Below are 18,226 nucleotides of genomic sequence, written 5' to 3'. Positions count from 1 at the left end.
GCCAGAACAGAGACGAAATATAGTATATCTAAAAACAAAAGGAAAAAATTCAGTGATAAACTTACAATTTAAAAAAAAAACTTTAATGTAAATTCTTTGAAGAATCATATAACGCAAAGTTACATGTACCATGTGTTTATTTTTTTTCAATACACAATTAATAAATATTTTTTCAACAGAACAGAAAATCAAATTTAAATATGTAAGTGGGTACCTCGTTATCATTACATTTTATTTTGTATCCGGAAAATTGGCCGTATCACAGTTTACAGTGAGTTTTTGTATCGGCAATAGACGGACGTAGCATATTGATATCAAATTCATGTCTAAATAAAACTACTAAAATAATATAAAAACCACCATAATAAAAGATAATAATAATAATAATAAAGTAGGTTGGTAAATTAAAAATACAATCATATAACTTATACAATTTATATAAAATTCTGGTAGGTCGTACCTATCTATTAAATATCTGATAATAACATCGTTATTATGAGATATTTGATACCAGTCAATATCAAATTAATCTTCTTACTGATTCTTATTATATTGGAATATAACTCTGTGCAATGAATGCTCCACGAACAACGCGTGTTTTTCTCAATGGTAAACTTAATGTACTACGGCGAAATATAATAGGTACAATAATTATTTACATGTAACCATGTTATTCTGGTTTCAAAATGTACCTCATGTTTTTATACCAATAATTAGATAATCTTCGGAAGAGACAGTTGCTGCTGTGGTTGAACGAGTAAGCAAACTTTCAAAGGAAACGTTGGATCTTATGAAGCTGCGTAGGAGTACGAAAAGCGAGCAACAAGTTGCGAATGATCTCGAGTACTCCACGCTGTGCAAAACTCTACGTAAAAACGTACGAGAAGATCTTCGTAAGTTCAATATGAACCTTGTAGAATCAATTGTTGCGTCAGGAAGGAGCTTACATAAGAACAAGCAGCATCTGTCAATAGGGAGACGGCAGATCACGACACTAAAAGCGCAAGATGGAAGTATCGTGCGTAACTGGGATCATCTACTGGACACTGTTGTAGAGTTTTACAGCGCTCTATACAAAGATGACACTGACATCAATTCAGATCTTCCGGTGAACGGAGAATATGGAGATCCTCTTCCCGAGGTTACTACCACAGAGGTGGAATATGCTATAATGTGCATGAAGAGTGGGAAAGCCCCGGGAGAAGAAGGGCTGACTATCGATGTTCTCAAACTGGCCGGGAGGACGGTGAGCGAAGTGCTCGCACGTCTGTTCACGTCTTGTCTGCACGAAGAGAACATCCCAGAGTCATGGAAAAATGCCTCCATTATTATTCTCCATAAGAAAGGAGACACTGAAGATCTGAAAAACTATCGACCTATTAGTCTACTGCCAATTCTGTATATGGTTTTCACGAAAATACTCTCAAACCGTCTCGAAACAATTCTAGACGAGAACCAACCAAGAGAGCATGCCGGATTTAGAAGAGGCTACAGTACTATGGATCATATACAGGTCGTCAGGGAAATCATAGAGCGCTACCAGGAATACAAACTGCCATTATATCTTGGTTTTATAGACTATGAAAAGGCGTTTGATTCCATCAAAAAATTCTCAATTATAGACGCCCTTAGCAACCAAGGAATTTCCAGACGCTACATAAATATATTGAACAGTATATACAGTGATGCCACAGCATGCGTGAAACTCCACAAACGGTCGTGTAAATTCCCCATTAACAAAGGTGTCCGGCAAGGTGATACCATTTCACCTAAACTATTCACCGCTATTCTTGAGGACTTATTTAGGAAACTTGATTGGGAGGAAAAAGGTGTTCCAATTAACGGAGAGCACCTCAGTCACCTGCGCTTTGCAGATGATATTGTTATACTCTCACAAGACCCGAAAGACCTCCAAGGTAGAATGCAAGAACTCGCGGATGTCAGTCAAACGGTCGGTCTAAAGATAAATGTCTCAAAGACAAAAGTGATGAGGAACTGTTTTTCGGACCCTGCGATTACCTGTATTTCTGGCACCCAACTCGAGCAAGTCAGCAGCTACATCTATCTCGGACAGCAGGTGTCCATAGACGGAAGCATGCACGATGAAATTGCTCGAAGAACAAAGCTGGGATGGAGTGCTTTCGGATGTCTGAATAATATCTTCAAGAGTGACCTACCATTATGTCTTAAGCGTAGGGTGTTCAACCAATGTGTGCTACCCGTGCTCACGTATGGCTGCGAGACGTGGACCCTCAACACGAGAGATGTCCAAAAGTTAAGAGTCACACAGCGAGGCATGGAGAGGTGCATGTTGGGCATCACGCGAAAGGACCGTAAGAGAAACGAATGGGTTAGGAAGCAGACAAGAGTACGCGATGTAATAGACGTTGCCAAACAGATGAAATGGAGATGGGCGGGGCACATTGCTCGCCTAAAGGACGGCCGCTGGACAAATGCCGTCATCCAATGGTACCCAAGGGGTACGAAACGGCCACAGGGTCGCCCTAAAAGCCGCTGGATTGACGAACTGGTAAAGTTCGGCGGAAATACGTGGCAGCGAATGACACAGAACCGAGAGAGTTGGAGAAAGCTTGGGGAGGCCTTCATCCAGCAGTGGATTGACCCCGGCTGATGATGATGAATTAGATAGGATTACAATAATACTTCTTTTATGTGTGTATTTAACGTAGCTTTTAAATCAATGCATTATTTTAATTTAGTATTTTTATCAGCAAAAAAATGAAGTTTCAGGATATTGCTACAAAATGTTTGTATGTAGTGGAAAATAAATACTTTTCTCATGAAGGTAAAAATATGTCTATTGTTCGGCGGTCTTAAATTTTTTTAATAAAAAACGGGCAGTTATCAAATAAAAATATGTTTTTAAGTCGCAATAAAATTGGCGTCTTCAGACTCTGTTGATTTTTGCTACTTGTATCCTCAATTAAGTATTATTAAATCCATTAAAATCGTTATAATATATAAAATTATTGTCATACAACCAATTGCCATGTTTGGGGTTTTTCTTATTTTAAATTTAATAATATCTACCGATTACAAGCTGAAATTGGCGAAGCTGATGATTATTAATATAAGCTAGTGGAATAGGTTGCTCACGTCATAGTATTCTATTAATAAGATTATATAAAATCTCTAAAAATAAAATAGCCCAACTGCCCGTGAACGCCTTTTGACTTAAAAGATATTTTTTCCATTAATAAGGGGGACAATGGAAAAATAATCATTTAAAAAATCACGGTATATTTTCAATTACAAAATGAATTTTAAATAAAAAATATTATAACATATTTTATATGTGTTCTTAATATTTGAACTTACTTCCTTTATCCAGGCAAACCAAAGATTTCTTTCCCAGTAGTGATCAAATCCCAGGAAAATGTGACGATCGCGGGGCGGAACTCCAATTGGCGAAGGCACGTGAGGTGGTGTGACTCTCAAAACCAAGCGACTAGATCTTGGACCTCTCAATTCCACTTCACCTCCCGATATATCAAGTACTTCTGGAGGGCCGTCAAGATAGCCTGAAAATCATAAGGATAATTTGTTAGGAACAATAAGAGAAAATAAATTTGATATAAAAATGTAAGTATAAAGAAATAATAATATAACGGCGAAAAATACGCGAATTAAATATAAATTATGAATGCAATTTGATTGCATAAAAATCCTGTATTAATTTGAATGTTATGAGGTAACGAATTCGGTTACGGATAAATAAATGTATTAATTTTCCTTATAATATCAATTTCTATCGTAACTTCATATATAATAATTATAATATATCCACAATTTTGCAAAAGTACGAATTATAAAAAATCGTAAACCGTTTGGCGCATTCAACACATTATTAAAAAGAAAAAAAAATTTGAATTATTGAGACAAAATACCTACTAAACTGCAATTATTAAATCTAATTTTTTATAATTAGTAGTATAAATTATCTACCCGTATTTTAGATAAGAAATAAGAAATTTTGTTAACGTAAGTAATGAAAATTCCACATTTCATTTCGTGGAAATGATGTGAAAAATGATTAACTAACTTCAACGTAGCGTCATATTATTTGCTGTAGTAAGAAAAAACAGAGTTCGGGAACCTTTTTAACAAGCTCCATAATATTATAATTTTTCCGGCATTATAATATACTCGTAGGTATATCCCAACATAATATAAATATATACAACATATATTTTATTATTTATCAGAGTGAAATAACTTCAACTTATAATTTGTAATGTCCATAACATGTAATAGGACCACTCACATATTATATTATATTGAAGAGTAAAATAATATTCAAAATAATTAGTGATGAAGCTATCATCCCATTCTATTGAAAGAAAAATGTCGGTCAAAAAATATCGATCCTTTTTTAGTCCCAGTAACAGTCAAATACAAATGTGAAGTTTTTTAAAGTCAATTTTATCAAGAATCACAATACTATAATAGAGTTGAGTGAGAAATCCGATAGTTACCTAAATAAAATAGTTAAGTCACAAGTTGACATAATTATGCAAGTTATAACAAAGTGAAAAAATGAAAATCGATGTAATTTATTTTAGTAAGTATTTTTTTAAACATAGATATGGGCAGAGAATAAGAATGAAAATAGTTGTTTCTCATAAAAAAACCATCAATGAGAATTTCAATAATTCAAATTTTTTACCCGAATCCAGGGACTTGCAACAAAAATTAACATTATGTGTGTTTGGACCCATGGATATATTAGGATGAGCAAGTGGCTAACATAAATTTTTCGTGAAAACTAAAATATGTTTATATAACCTCCACTACGCCGATCTGGTTTGGTTCGGACATCGTAAAAAGAAACGAAAGATAAATAAAAAAACGACTTAAAATAGTTGAAAGGAAGAGGTAAAAAAAGTTCTCGAACTTAGCTACGGACAGAAAAATAATTTTTGTCACTAAAAGCGTAAACAAGCTTTCGACTTTGATGATTTTGTACAGAATTTGTTGAGCTAAATAAAGCTCTAGAATGTAGATGTTGGTATAGGATGGATTTGAAACATTTTTTGAAGAAAATTTACATATTTCATCGTGAATACCACAAATCTTTGAGACCTTGAGATTAACCAATCCCGAAATTTCGAGAATCAAAATATTTTGTTGAATTCTTGAAAATTGAAAGAAACTGAGTAATCACGAGGTCTGTATAGAATATTAATACAATTTTATTAAATTCAGATTGTAGGAATATGCCTATTATTATGAAAGACAAATTTATTTCTCGAGCTTTATTATAAAAATAGTTTGTCTAATTGTGGGAATGAAAATGTTTGTTAATGAATATTTGTGTACATTTGTGTATTATTACTTGAAGAGTTCATTTAATATTTTTTCTGAAGTACTTCCCGATCACTGAGACAGGTTAAAACAATGAAACGAGATTGAAACCATTGCACTCGATTTTACGGATAAATAAAACCATCAAACCATTACGAAACAAGAATTAATAAAAAGCAGTCAACTAGAATAACTAAAATACCCTGCATTATTTTTTTGAATTAATTTACCTAGTAAAAATATTATGTTGAATTAGATACCTGGATATAGAAGAAGCTTTGAATCCACAATTGACACCGGCCGGCGTTTCCAATTAGGAAATACAAGACCTTTAAGCACCTGCAGTGGGGCAGATCGTGGGGAATTCGGAAGTCTAGGAGGAGGGGGTGCTGGACCTCCATGCAGCCTCATTAAAAATCGTAAGTCAGGGTCAATCCCTAACCTTGACCTCCGCGAAAGATCATGAAACCCAATCTTAATCAAGAAATCGTCCTGCAGTTTTAAAGGGCATTCTTCTTCTGAAAGTCTTCTTGATAATCCACCGCCGTACTGAACCCAGATAGTCAGATTTAGTGATAATGATAACTTTTTAGAGACAGCTTTTATATTACTGTCACGTTTTAAATAGAGCAATTGGTTCTTCATATCAGCGAACGGCTCGGGTCCTGAATATATCCTGACCCAACCCAGTTGTTGGTATTCTGGCAGTGCTTCTTTGAGGTTCGCGTCGTCATCTTCATGGTGTGTTATGTACGGTCTATTTAAACCTCTGGTGGAGGCCAATCTTCGAAATGTTGACTTTCTTCTTGGTACTTCTGGAATTGCATTTGGCAACGGTTGCTCTTTCATCACTGCACTGCATATTTGTAATGACGTACTGCAGACCATTTTTGCGAATATGTTGCATTATTTTGTAATTAAAAAATACATCAATACAGTCTTGCTATGCTAGAAGGATACACGCCATTATTATTTTCATTTATTATTTTAAATATTTAAAAAATATATTTTAACACCTTATATTCTCCATTGATTTGAAATTATTTTTACTTATACAATACGCGTGTTGTTTACATAGTTAATTTTATCAAGTTAACTATAAATGTACCAAAATTAGGCTCGCACACAAAAAATGGTTAAGGGGACTTATTTTGAAAAAAAACATTCATATTTTAAAAAAATGATTTCTAAGTGCGGCGGGAGGGGGCGGAGTTAACAAAATCTAGCAAGTGCCACTGTCTTCCACATTTACTCCGCCTACTACTTATAGCTTCTTGGCGCTTCAAGAGCAGAATAATGCACTTTTCCGGATACATTCCCCATAACCAGACACTCCACACGTTGAGTCTAGCTATAAACACCTGGCCTGCAGGTTCACCTAACGAGTTATTGGAAGTTGTCACATACACAAGTGGTTATCGAATGCGCGTGGCCCAAGATAGTTGCACCAATTTATGAGTGCCACTGGTGTTACTTGTCGTAGAATGCCGAGAAGAGCGGGGCCAACCTGTTGAGTAGGTTGTTAGACAGTCAAATTATCCGGGTCACGATCCTCAGTCATAAAATCCTGGCAAAGAAGAAAAAGTAATATCCCATTCACCTACACAATTAATATTTTTGTGTGCGTGCCTGACCAAAATTGATGGTTAAGTATGTACGAATTATAAAAGAGGATTTACTAACAAAACACCTATAAATTAATACTATTAATGTGGTTAATAATTACTAGTGGATAATGCATACCACTTTAGAAAACATGAATTACCATTAAATGAACTCTGAAACATATGAAAAGATTTAACAGTAATGTCAATATTATTTAATTTAAATATTTAATATTTATATCTTGGGTTATTTAATAATTATTTTCAATGTCTATGAAACCTTTTTTACATTACCGCAAATGCCACTTTTTAATATCTTCACTAACCGTACACAAAAAATTAAAAAAATATATATGAACCTACAGTAATGTTTATTCGATTTATGTTTAGTTTACACTAGAATCATAGACACAATAAATTTAGAATGTGTATTATTTATTACTATTTAAAAAAAAAAAAGACAATCAGTCTATATCTGCACCGATTCAAAAAATAGAATTTAATGTTCACCGGATAGTCCACTAAGCACAAATAAATAAAGCACAATGATAATAAAAACAATACATTATTGTTTTTTTTTATATTAAAATAATTATCGATTACCACAACATATTTTAAAAAAAATGTAAGATTCACTTGTTAATTCTCGATGAAATAGAAATCATGCGAGTTGTACGACTGACGTAAGAGTTGCAACTAAAGCCAAACAATGGACGCAAAGAAGAGGTGTTTTAAAAATTCCCATGAATTGAACCGCGCCGCGCTATTTTGATTGTAAACACATTATAAAACACGTCGTGTTAATTGGGTTCGTAATAATATGGAAATAAAATTAAAATAGCATATATTTTTCGAATAATCATTAACATTTGTACAAAAAAGAAACGTTTTCTTTCACTTTTTGAAGACAAATAATAATATGTATCACTGTCAAAATAGACGACGGTAATTTTAATAAATCATAATTATTACGCTTCGTAATTTTCACTTTCGTTTCAGCGAATCTTATTTTCGCTGTCTACCTAAGGTTTTGTAGGTATGATGAGTTTATTAAATATTAAAAAAACACATTAATAACGGTATTCATTAAATCCGTAATATTACTTGTAGAAATGTTTCTATTATTACTAAGAATATACAAAATCATAGGAATTAAATTATAAATAATGACTTTAATTTGGACTGCGCATATTTCATCGTTTTAAGTTTTCTCTTAGAGTCAAATCATTCTGTTTGAAAATTACCAATTACCAAATATCAAACCCAAAATTTGATTCGTATCGTCCCAACATTATGTCAATAACTTCATGTGAAGATTGACTTTGATCTGATCATTTGTATAACAAAGAATATATTGACCGGTTTAGAGAAAACGAAAGGTGGCCCACCCGTATATGACAGTTCAACTATTTGAACAATCAAATGTTTTGAGGACATAAAAACTCAAATAGACAGTCACGTTGTTAGAAGTAATAATATATCTAATAGGTCTCCATAAGGTGTATCAAAAAATTCTAACAGGCACTCGGTCCCTGGACCACCCCCTGAGTAAATGAGACGACAACGTCAAAAGAGACACGTTGAAGTTAATCCGCCTCGCACCACAGCCTTCTGACGTATCACGGAACCCTACGTTTGATGTAAAGCATCATGTTTTATGACTGGGACCATGACTATGACTTTATGATGTCTCAGAAGTAGTTACCCAAGATTTGCTGAGGTCGCCATGCAGTCAAATGTGCTTTGACTAAATTCACACGATTTTAAGTTAAGAGTACCCATGGGAGAGATGAGCACGTAGAGGCAATATTAAAAATTGTAGTAACAAAAGCTAACGCCAAGTGTGATCGACTGAAGAGATAAAGATTCCTGGAGGACAGCGATGCAGTCGGCCATACACCTGAATAGTCGATAGCACCAGCTTAAGTACGTAAGAAATTACAATATTCTGCATTTATTGATTTTTTATTGTATATTGACATGTACAGCCACTTTAGTATTATGATGAATCTTGATTAAAAACTATTAGAGTATTAAATTTACATTGAAATACGTACTTATTACTGCACGGTATTTAATGTGTTACAGGAGAATCGGTCGTAATACAACATGTTAGCCGGCCTGGCGGTCGTCGCCGTCGATCCGAGACTGACGTGAGTGGAATAACATAACATAGGGGCGGCAGATCCACTCGTCCGGCCCTGTCCTGTTCTACGTTTTTACCAAGTAGAATTGCTGGAGACAGGTGCGCCATTGTTGGGATTGTTTACTTTTTACAGGTGAGGTGATTGCTGCCTTTATCCACCGGAAGCCCCATGGACAGGGACGTGCACAGGATGTCACTACAGTTTATCAAATGTATAATCATAATAATTGTTATTGTATAACATTTATATTGTAATTAAGTACCCACTTCTATTTGACATTAATACCAAGGTTAGTAATGCCCGCACAAGGATTTTGTAAATACTTTATATCTTTCAAAAATTCATTGAATTTTTTTATGGCATTAGTATTTATCTGTATGGCTTGCAGATGTTCGATCTAGAGATATCTGAACGGACTATTCTTGAGTTTTGGTTGCATTCATGTATTTTCACTGGTTTCATGCCATCAGTCTAAGAAAATAATAATATTATTTTGATTGAAAAATCAACATGTGAATTCGACCCATCTGCTATAATCAAACCTGCAACCCACCGATCATCAGTCAAACAGACCAATAATACAATATGTGATTTTTGACTGAATAATATTCTGGCTATAGACTGTTATAATATAGATATGCTGTAATAATATATTATTTACTTACCTCCGTCACCCTGGTCACGCTACAGTCTCGGAGTATAAGTCATTACGCCACATCTGCCTTGCAGCTCGTAGATCACTCTTGTAGAATCGCTTTAGGGCGAGGAAGGATGTCAATGACTTATAATAAGTATTACTCTAATCGTGGATCGTTCGTTGTAAAAAGTGTAATCAGATAATTATGAATTAAATAATAATATGTAGATACAAAACCTAGGAAAATATGTAAATACCTACGTATTGTATATACTTCAAACTCCGCTCATATTTTACAATAAGGGCAATATTTGGTGAAATTGTACCATTTTCTCTTCGGATGTATGAAATGGTAAATATAGTTAGGAAAAAAAGAAGTTAGAAGATTTTGATGTACATATTTATTTTTGTGCTTACATTATTATTGTATACGCCACTGGAAATACCTGCGCCGGATGTTCAAACCTCAGTGAAGGGGACGATGTGAGACCCAGAGGACCCTCCTTCTTTCTCTCGACTTCCGCTGGCCTTCGACGACAATTCCCATACATACATCCAACAAATTAAAGTTTCCTCAGTGTTCTCATAAATTCACTGAGATATAACTTACTTGTGTAGGTACCTACACGTAGTGGAGAAAGGTATCTTATTGCGTGAGTTTTAAGGTATAGTATTGCGTACGCTTTGTATGTTGCGTGACGAACAATGATAATTATCTATTGTGGTACACGCTGTATTAATATTCAATATTTCACAGCGGTAATTTCTAAAAAATAGCCGATAGCATTAAGCATTTTAAAATATTAAATTACTACCAGAGATTGGAATATAAACACTCTTTATATTAAATTTAATAGCGATTATTATAAAAAATATATTCTAGTGTAGTTGAATAATTGGTAACAATATAATAAAATAATATTCTTTTTAAATAAAATACAGTAGAGTCTTTTCTGGCATTTTTCTTTGGTCACTTAATTGCAATTTGTTGTGATTATTATATTATGGTTCATTGTATTTTGTATGGCTGTAACACTAATTCGAACTGGTTGATACGATAATTGTGAATTGTGCTCCAAATAAATTTGCAATACGAAATGGCTGCAGCTAATTTAAACATTTTTCTTAGAAGTAACTTTCTTCAACTTCACTTACATAATATTATATTATTTACGTTCCGTTTTATTAAAGAAGGATTTCTTCTATGAGAACGAAAAATCTATAAGTACCTAGGAAGATAAGCTACACTCTATGGTGGATTTATTTCATTAAGACCTATATTTAATAATAAAGTTCCATTAATAATGTGTTTGCGTTTACAAAAATATATCATCTGATTAATATTTATTAATAAACTATTCTTGCAGAAATCTATTGAGAATCGCTGGTTAATTAATTTCCTTATACTACATTAAATAGTATAGTTCTTAGGGTAATAATATATAAAATATAACCACCTGTGGCTTATAAAAGAATTCTAAATTCGATCACCTCACCTGTTGCTGGCTTGTGGTTGCTTCTGCTAATACCTACATACTCATTCGGCAATCCTCATTTGCATGAAGGGCGTGCAGTCAATTGGAACTCGACGCGCCTATGCTGGCAATATTCTCCAAAACATATTTTTCGTGTCCAAAAAATTTAAATAAAAAAAAACCATTTATCATCTAACGAAAATGTCTGGCCTTTATAACTCTAATGACTAAAATACCAGCTGAAACTACGCCATAACTACATTCAAATATGTATTTATTGTGTCCAACCAAATAAACAAAATTACATGATGGTTCGGATATAATTTTATTTCAAAAATCTATTATAAGACTTCAGTTTAATTAAACCTTCACAGCGTGGAGTAAATTTAGCAGGTTTATTTCAGAAATGGAATGTAGACAATCATTCACATAACCCCTACGACTCCACCATACACATTGACTGAAAATCACGATGTATTTCAGAGATGAATTTGTGATTTCTCGACTTTTTTTTATCTCGAGATTCGATAATTCTCGAATTCAAAAATAATTTTATTCTCGAGAATTGGATAATTCGAGATTAGTTTATTGATTTCTCGAAATTTCTCGAGATTCTCGAGAAATCAATATCTCACCCGCGAGATATTGATTTCAATGATTTTCATTGATGATTTCTCGAAATTAAAAAAATATTGTTATTTCGGAAACTTATTTCTCGAGATTAGAAATTCACCTTTTCTGATTATTTATCGAGAATTCTCGAGATGATATATCATGATCACAACCTCTAGTGGACAGCAAAATGAATCAAAGGCGCTTTTTATAACGCCTCTCAGAGGGTGATTAGATTTATTATTATTACATTGGCATAAATAAAATATCATTGCTTTAAAGTTATTTTGATAATAGTACGTATAACGACTACGCATTGAGCAAATAAATTTGATTACAATGAAGTCGAAACCATTAAATTTGAAAAAATCTTCCATAAAATTCAGTGTAGTAGCTACATCATCGAAAGATTATGCAAAGCATTGGGGCCCAGCTGAACAAATGTCCATAATTTTCAGTCCAATATTTTTTAATATTATACCGCTTAAACATATATGAATTTATTAATAGCACGGAAATATGTTAATAATATTAAAAAAAAAAAAAAAACAACAGGACAGCTGTTAAAAAAGCTCCCTACATTGATATTGAACACAGAAGGGGTTTTTCATGATTATTGCATTGGGGTCCAATATTTCTAAGTACGCTTCTGAAAATACAGTATGTATCTGAAGTGTATGATCTTTATTGACTTGATTGTGTTTCATTAGTCGGTACACAAACGCTAGACCAGAGGTCGGCAACGCAAATTATGACTAAATTATTAAATAACAGACCTTCTTCAGATGTTTTTTATGTTTTTTTATATTATTTTTCTTCTAATTTTTTGATAAATAGTCAGATTTTCTTACACTTTTCTCTGACATTTATTCCAGATAAAATTTTAAAAATTGTGCTAACACAGATTTACATATTTTAAAGATTTGACGACGTGTTATTTCTATAGTATGTAGTTGTTCAATGTCAACAGCTAATGTCGAGACAATATGTCCTAATATAATTGCATCATCAGACGAGCCAAAATATCCATGAATACAAGAAACCTCGAAAATCACAAGTCGAGACATACAAATCCATAATATTAATTCAGTTATTAGAAATAAAACTAATTTTAAATGTTGTATTAATGTATTACAATGTTTTATAAATCAGAGCCGTCAAATAAGTAGGAATAGGTATACTTGTAGTATGCATCCTTGGCGATAGTGACGTCCCAAGCAATGTGCGCCCTTAGATTTATTCGGTATCCTCTTACCTATCGTTTACCTATTTATTTTTAGCTATCTTAAACAAACAAGGTCAGGAACAAAAAATGACATACACATCATCTACTGATGATAAAAGCATTTCCGCGAAACCAACTCTAAAATACAGCGTTTTTAGATACGTAAAGATCTGAAAATCTGAGAATCTGAAAAAAATTGAGGTTCCCTTTAAAAATATCCTGTACGATAAACCTCCATTAGGTACCTACAACAAAACAAAAACACCATAGATTGTGAGGATTTTGATGCTTCCATTATTTTTTAAACAAATATATCAGCACTTCCTAACAAAGGGACGACATGGCTGCTTCATGAAAAACCGCCACTGCACTCAAAAGTTGCGTCAAAAACATCACTATCTTGATGATTTCCAAAACGTGTTTCAAACTTTCATGGTTATAAGGTTGTCGACGTCTGCGTTAGACAATACTTAATTAAGTAACCTTATAATACATTTGAATTTAGGCTAGTAGAAATAGCCTAGATTAGATAATAGATGAATATTAAGTTATTTAAAAGCAATTAAAAATGTTCATTATCATCAAACAAAGACAAAAGCTTTTAGTTTCTTACTTTTTTCCTAAAATATTCAAGGAGACATTTGTTTTTTGTTTATCGAAGCGTATCTTAAACTGAACAAGATACAATGATATGCTTTAAGGATATGCAGAAAATATCTCTCGTAACGGATGTTGGCAATCAGTCAGTAAACGGTAATCTAACAATTAAACAGAATTACTTGCCAGAGTAAGTAAATACATTATACTACCAAATACAGATGAATTCAAAAAATAGCGGTCAAAATCTTCGATATTAAGTAAGCACAAAAACTATGGCAGAGTCGCCGTTTAAAAAATCCAACTAAAATTTTAACAATTATTGTAAATAGTCGAATCGTTCATAATTAACATATATTTTTTTTATATTACTAGTATATTAAATACAATATTTAAATTACCAGGGCCGGTCCAAGCAAGTGAGAGGCCCCAATTTATTTTATCACTGATTAATTTGTTCGAAAAAACTATATTTTATTGATATATCATTGTTACAATTTGATAATACAACAAAACTATTTACTATCTAATCAAAAGATAATATTTTTCTTGCCTTTTTATCGGTAAATTATCATTTCCAGACCAACAGATAATTCAAGGCAGTAACATACTGCTTGCTTTTTATTCGTTTAACGATCTGGTGTTGTACTGCATCTTCCATGATGTAAATGAGCTTAGTTTGAATGTTTATCAATAATGACTGATCTTGAATAGCTTTATTAGAAACACGTGGCTCTCGATTTTTCCCAAAAAATCTATGATCCTATTGCATAAGTGGCTCGCAATTTAAGTGTTTTATATACAAATACTCAAATATTTAATTGAAATTAAAAAACCAACTTTAACTTTTTAATTATTTGTTTTGTTTTTTATTACGCCGCCATTTGGTCTGTAAATTACATGTGGCTGCCTTTTTTAAACGTCGTGGGTATAAACATTATGTATGCCAAGTTTGGTGCTTTCTTGAAAAAGTGCATTTTTTTCGTTACTCGTGCGAATAAAAGAGGAGAGACAATCGCTGGTCAATTATTCTAGTTATCTAGCGGTTCCTAAGAAATACACAACCCAATACATATAACCAGGGAACTTAGAAATAATGGGAACTGAAATACCTAACGGATAGGGAGTAGCAGGTAACCGATCTCGAGTAAGGAATTAAGCCGGGATAAACTTAAACACGTGTCAAGAATACGTCATACGTCGAATACTGACAACTTTCTCGGTTTATGCATTGACGCTCATTTAATATTGATGTATTACACGCACTCTTGCACGTGCATAATGCGTGTTTCATTTTCGTCACTCGACTTCGACACTCACATTCAAAGCCCTGCATCAAAATGTAGTACGAGGGTGGGTCAATAAGTCCTTAGAAAAGCCGACAAGTGGCGCGACTAGTACTGTAAGCGGTTTGTTTTCATGCAGCGGCACTACCGATTCAGTATGCTGCGAAGTTTCAATCAGATTGGTCGGGTTGTTGTGTGTTTTTCGTACATTTAAAAAAAAAATTTGCTTGTGGAAAATGGAAAAATGGAAAATGGAGAAAATTGAGTTTAGAGCTGTTATTAAACATTTTAATATAAAAGGGTTAACAGCAAAGGAAATAAAAAATGAGTTGGATTTAGTTCACGGCATATCTGCTCCTTCACTTGCAACTATTTATAACTGGTTAAATGAATTTAAACGTGGTCGTACATCAACAAAGGATGAACCACGCTCAGGACGTCCTGTAGAGGTGACTACACCAGAAATGATCAATAAAATCCACGATATGGTGTTAAGTGACCGAAGATTAAAGTTGGGTGAGATAATTGAGGTTACAGGGATCTCAAAAGGTAGCGTCATTTCTATTTTACATGACAAATTGGGCATGAAAAAAATTTCTGCAAGATGGGTGCCGCGTTTGCTCACAGTCGACAATAAACGCAATAGGGTGGTGGCCTCTAAAGCCCTGTTGTCGCTCATGCAAAGCAATCCGGATGAATTTTTTCGTCGCTTTGTGACTGTAGATGCAACATGGATACACCACTATACTCCCGAGACGAAATAACAGTCAAAGCAGTGGATTGCGAAAGGCGAACCATGTCCAAAGAAGGCGAAAACCGTAAAATCAGCTGGTAAGGTTATGGCTACTGTATTTTGGGATGCACGTGGAATTATTTTCGTTGACTATTTGGAAAAAGGAAAAACAATAACAGGGGATTATTATGCATCTTTATTGGACCAGCTAAAAAACAAAATTGAAGAAAAACGGCCTCATTTAAACAGGAAAAAAATCCTCTTTCATCATGACAATGCCCGTGTTCACACATGTTTACGATCAATGGCTAAAATTGAAGAATTGAAGTTCGAATTGGTCGACCACCCACCGTATTCGCCAGATTTAGCCCCCAGTGACTTTTTCCTTTTCCCAAACTTAAAAAAATGGCTAAGTGGACAACGTTTTTTTTCAAATGAAGAAGTCATCGATCGGACAAATGCTTATTTTGAGGACCTTCCGAAAACTTATTTTTCTGACGGTTTAAAAAAAATTGAGAAACGTCTTACCAAGTGTATTGAGCTCCAAGGAGATTATGTTGAGAAATAAAAAAAAATACAAAAATAAAAACTGTTTTAATGCTTTTTTCTAAGGAATTATTGACCCACCTCGTATATTGGATATTGCCTATCTGAATTATATTTATTATCTGTTCTGTGCATATAGCAAAGAGGAATTATATCAGCTTAGATAGACCTACATTCAGCAATGGATTGATCTAGCTAAGCTTGATGGTGATGATTTTTATTATAGTATTATAATCATTTTTGTTTTACATTGATAAAATATTTTATAATATACAATATTAACGAAATGTAGGTGTATCAGCACAATCTGTTGTTTTGAATGCATTTTACACAAATTATATTTTAAACCACAAAATACAAAGGAAGTTGTCATTACATTACTCATGTTAACATGTTGTGATAGTTTAAATTTCAATTCGAATACGCTATAACGACTCCAGTGTGTTTTTGATTTTCGCTGCGAAATTCAGTTTACGAAAATGGTAATTGACCGAAGTAAACAATGGGGTTTGCATTCTAATTCGCTTTAAGTTATTTAAATTCCATTCACGGCATTTCGATACTTCAAGAAGTAACTGAATGTCCAGGGTCAATAATCTTAAAAAGTTCAAACATGGTCTATTTCAGATTTCAACAAATCTAACTTTTTATTAAGTTCACACAACATTATGGTTAAGTGATTATGCATCACTAAAATTAACAATAATCCAGGTACACATAAATGAAACTTAGGTAGGTAGAGCTAAGTGTGTACTTTTCTTGCAAATCATTAAATTAAAATTATGAACTCCATGTACATACAATTCATACTATCGAGTGAAGTTATCTACAGGCTACACGATGACAAAAAAATATTGAAAATTATCTGAAATCTATAAATTTACGTCATAATATTGTAAGTTTAATAAAAAAAAAAAAAAATATGGTTGCCGATATTGATGAAATTTTAAATAGCACCTGAGATATATAGTTGTTTAAAATCTACATTGTGAATTAATTACTAAACGTCACCCAGGATTGTGATGGGTGTGGGTTCAAGTCCTAACAATTACAATATAATAATTTTGTTATGATTTATATCTAACGCATGAGAGAAACAGAGAGCGAGACACGGAAAAGGCGTATTAAAATGGGTAAGGTGAAATAGTACACGTAAACGAAAATTCTAAATTTGAAATATAAACTGACATACAAATAAAGAAATCGTTTATTTTAAACGGATAGTGAAAATGGTAAAAAATGATAGGATACTCTCATAATAGTTTGACAGATGACTGCGATTGTGTAATTTTTGTATAACGATTGAAAAAATGCATTCCCGATAATTCTGATAGCAAACAATGTAGAAATTTACAAATTTTAGATACTTTATGTAAATATTTAAAGTAATTTATTCTTGACTTTATTTTAATTTATTTTAAAATTTATACTGCAATATATACTCACATAATAATATAATATAATTATGATGTAACTGTATATCATATTATTGTATAGATAATCAGGGTTGGCGAACCTTTTTACATACGCGTGCCAAAATTTCCCAAAAAATATTTTTCGACTGTCTGACGTGCCAAACTGTCGGTTGGTTTTTTTTATGTGAACATTTTCACCGCGAGCCGCAGGGGAAAAGCGCATGGCTATGTCGTCATTATTTTTTTATATGTAGGTAAGTAGGTATAATATTTATTTGTAAAGCTTTTTTGAAGAAAAAAAAAATTTTCGTTTGCGTGCCACTAGTGGCACGCGTACTATAAGTTCGCAATCAAAATATGATATTGTGTCTGGTAAGTGGTGTGGTAAGTATTGACTTTAAAATATCCATATATAGCAGTATCTATAACTATCATCATTATCAGCAGTAGGCTCCACTGTGGGTCTAACCCACCTCCAGGAAGCGTCTTCTTCCCTTTCTGTTTCTACTGCTTTAGCCCCATGTCTTACCCAGTCCAACTGCTTCCCGATCCACTTTTGACTTACTGATATATCGAAGAGGAGCCGCCTAGGCCGTTGGATGATTTCCATCCTTGAGACCAGAG

The 18,226-nt window shown here is 33.3% G+C and overlaps 1 protein-coding gene across 1 annotated transcript in view; it reads right to left on the bottom strand.

Annotated features, from left to right (window-relative positions):
• Phlpp (PH domain leucine-rich repeat protein phosphatase) overlaps positions 1–6,255 on the bottom strand; it is a 32,425-nt gene extending 26,170 nt beyond the window's left edge. Inside the window, exons 1-2 of the mRNA XM_085955793.1 lie at positions 5,586–6,255; positions 3,340–3,542 (exon numbers count right to left, since the gene is read on the bottom strand). Of these exons, the coding sequence (XP_085811919.1) occupies positions 3,340–3,542; positions 5,586–6,213 (831 nt within the window). The 5' untranslated portion in view covers positions 6,214–6,255. The remainder of the gene's footprint in view (positions 1–3,339; positions 3,543–5,585) is intronic.
• Between the last annotated feature and the right edge of the window lie 11,971 nt (positions 6,256–18,226).

Source organism: Rhyacophila brunnea, unplaced genomic scaffold (genome assembly GCF_057557595.1).
Source record: "Rhyacophila brunnea isolate RB1 unplaced genomic scaffold, BYU_Rbru_1.0 scaffold_5, whole genome shotgun sequence".
Lineage (NCBI taxonomy): Eukaryota > Metazoa > Arthropoda > Insecta > Trichoptera > Rhyacophilidae > Rhyacophila > Rhyacophila brunnea.
The sequence above is the reverse complement of the archived record's forward strand: the minus strand, read 5'-3'. Positions and strand labels throughout refer to the sequence as shown.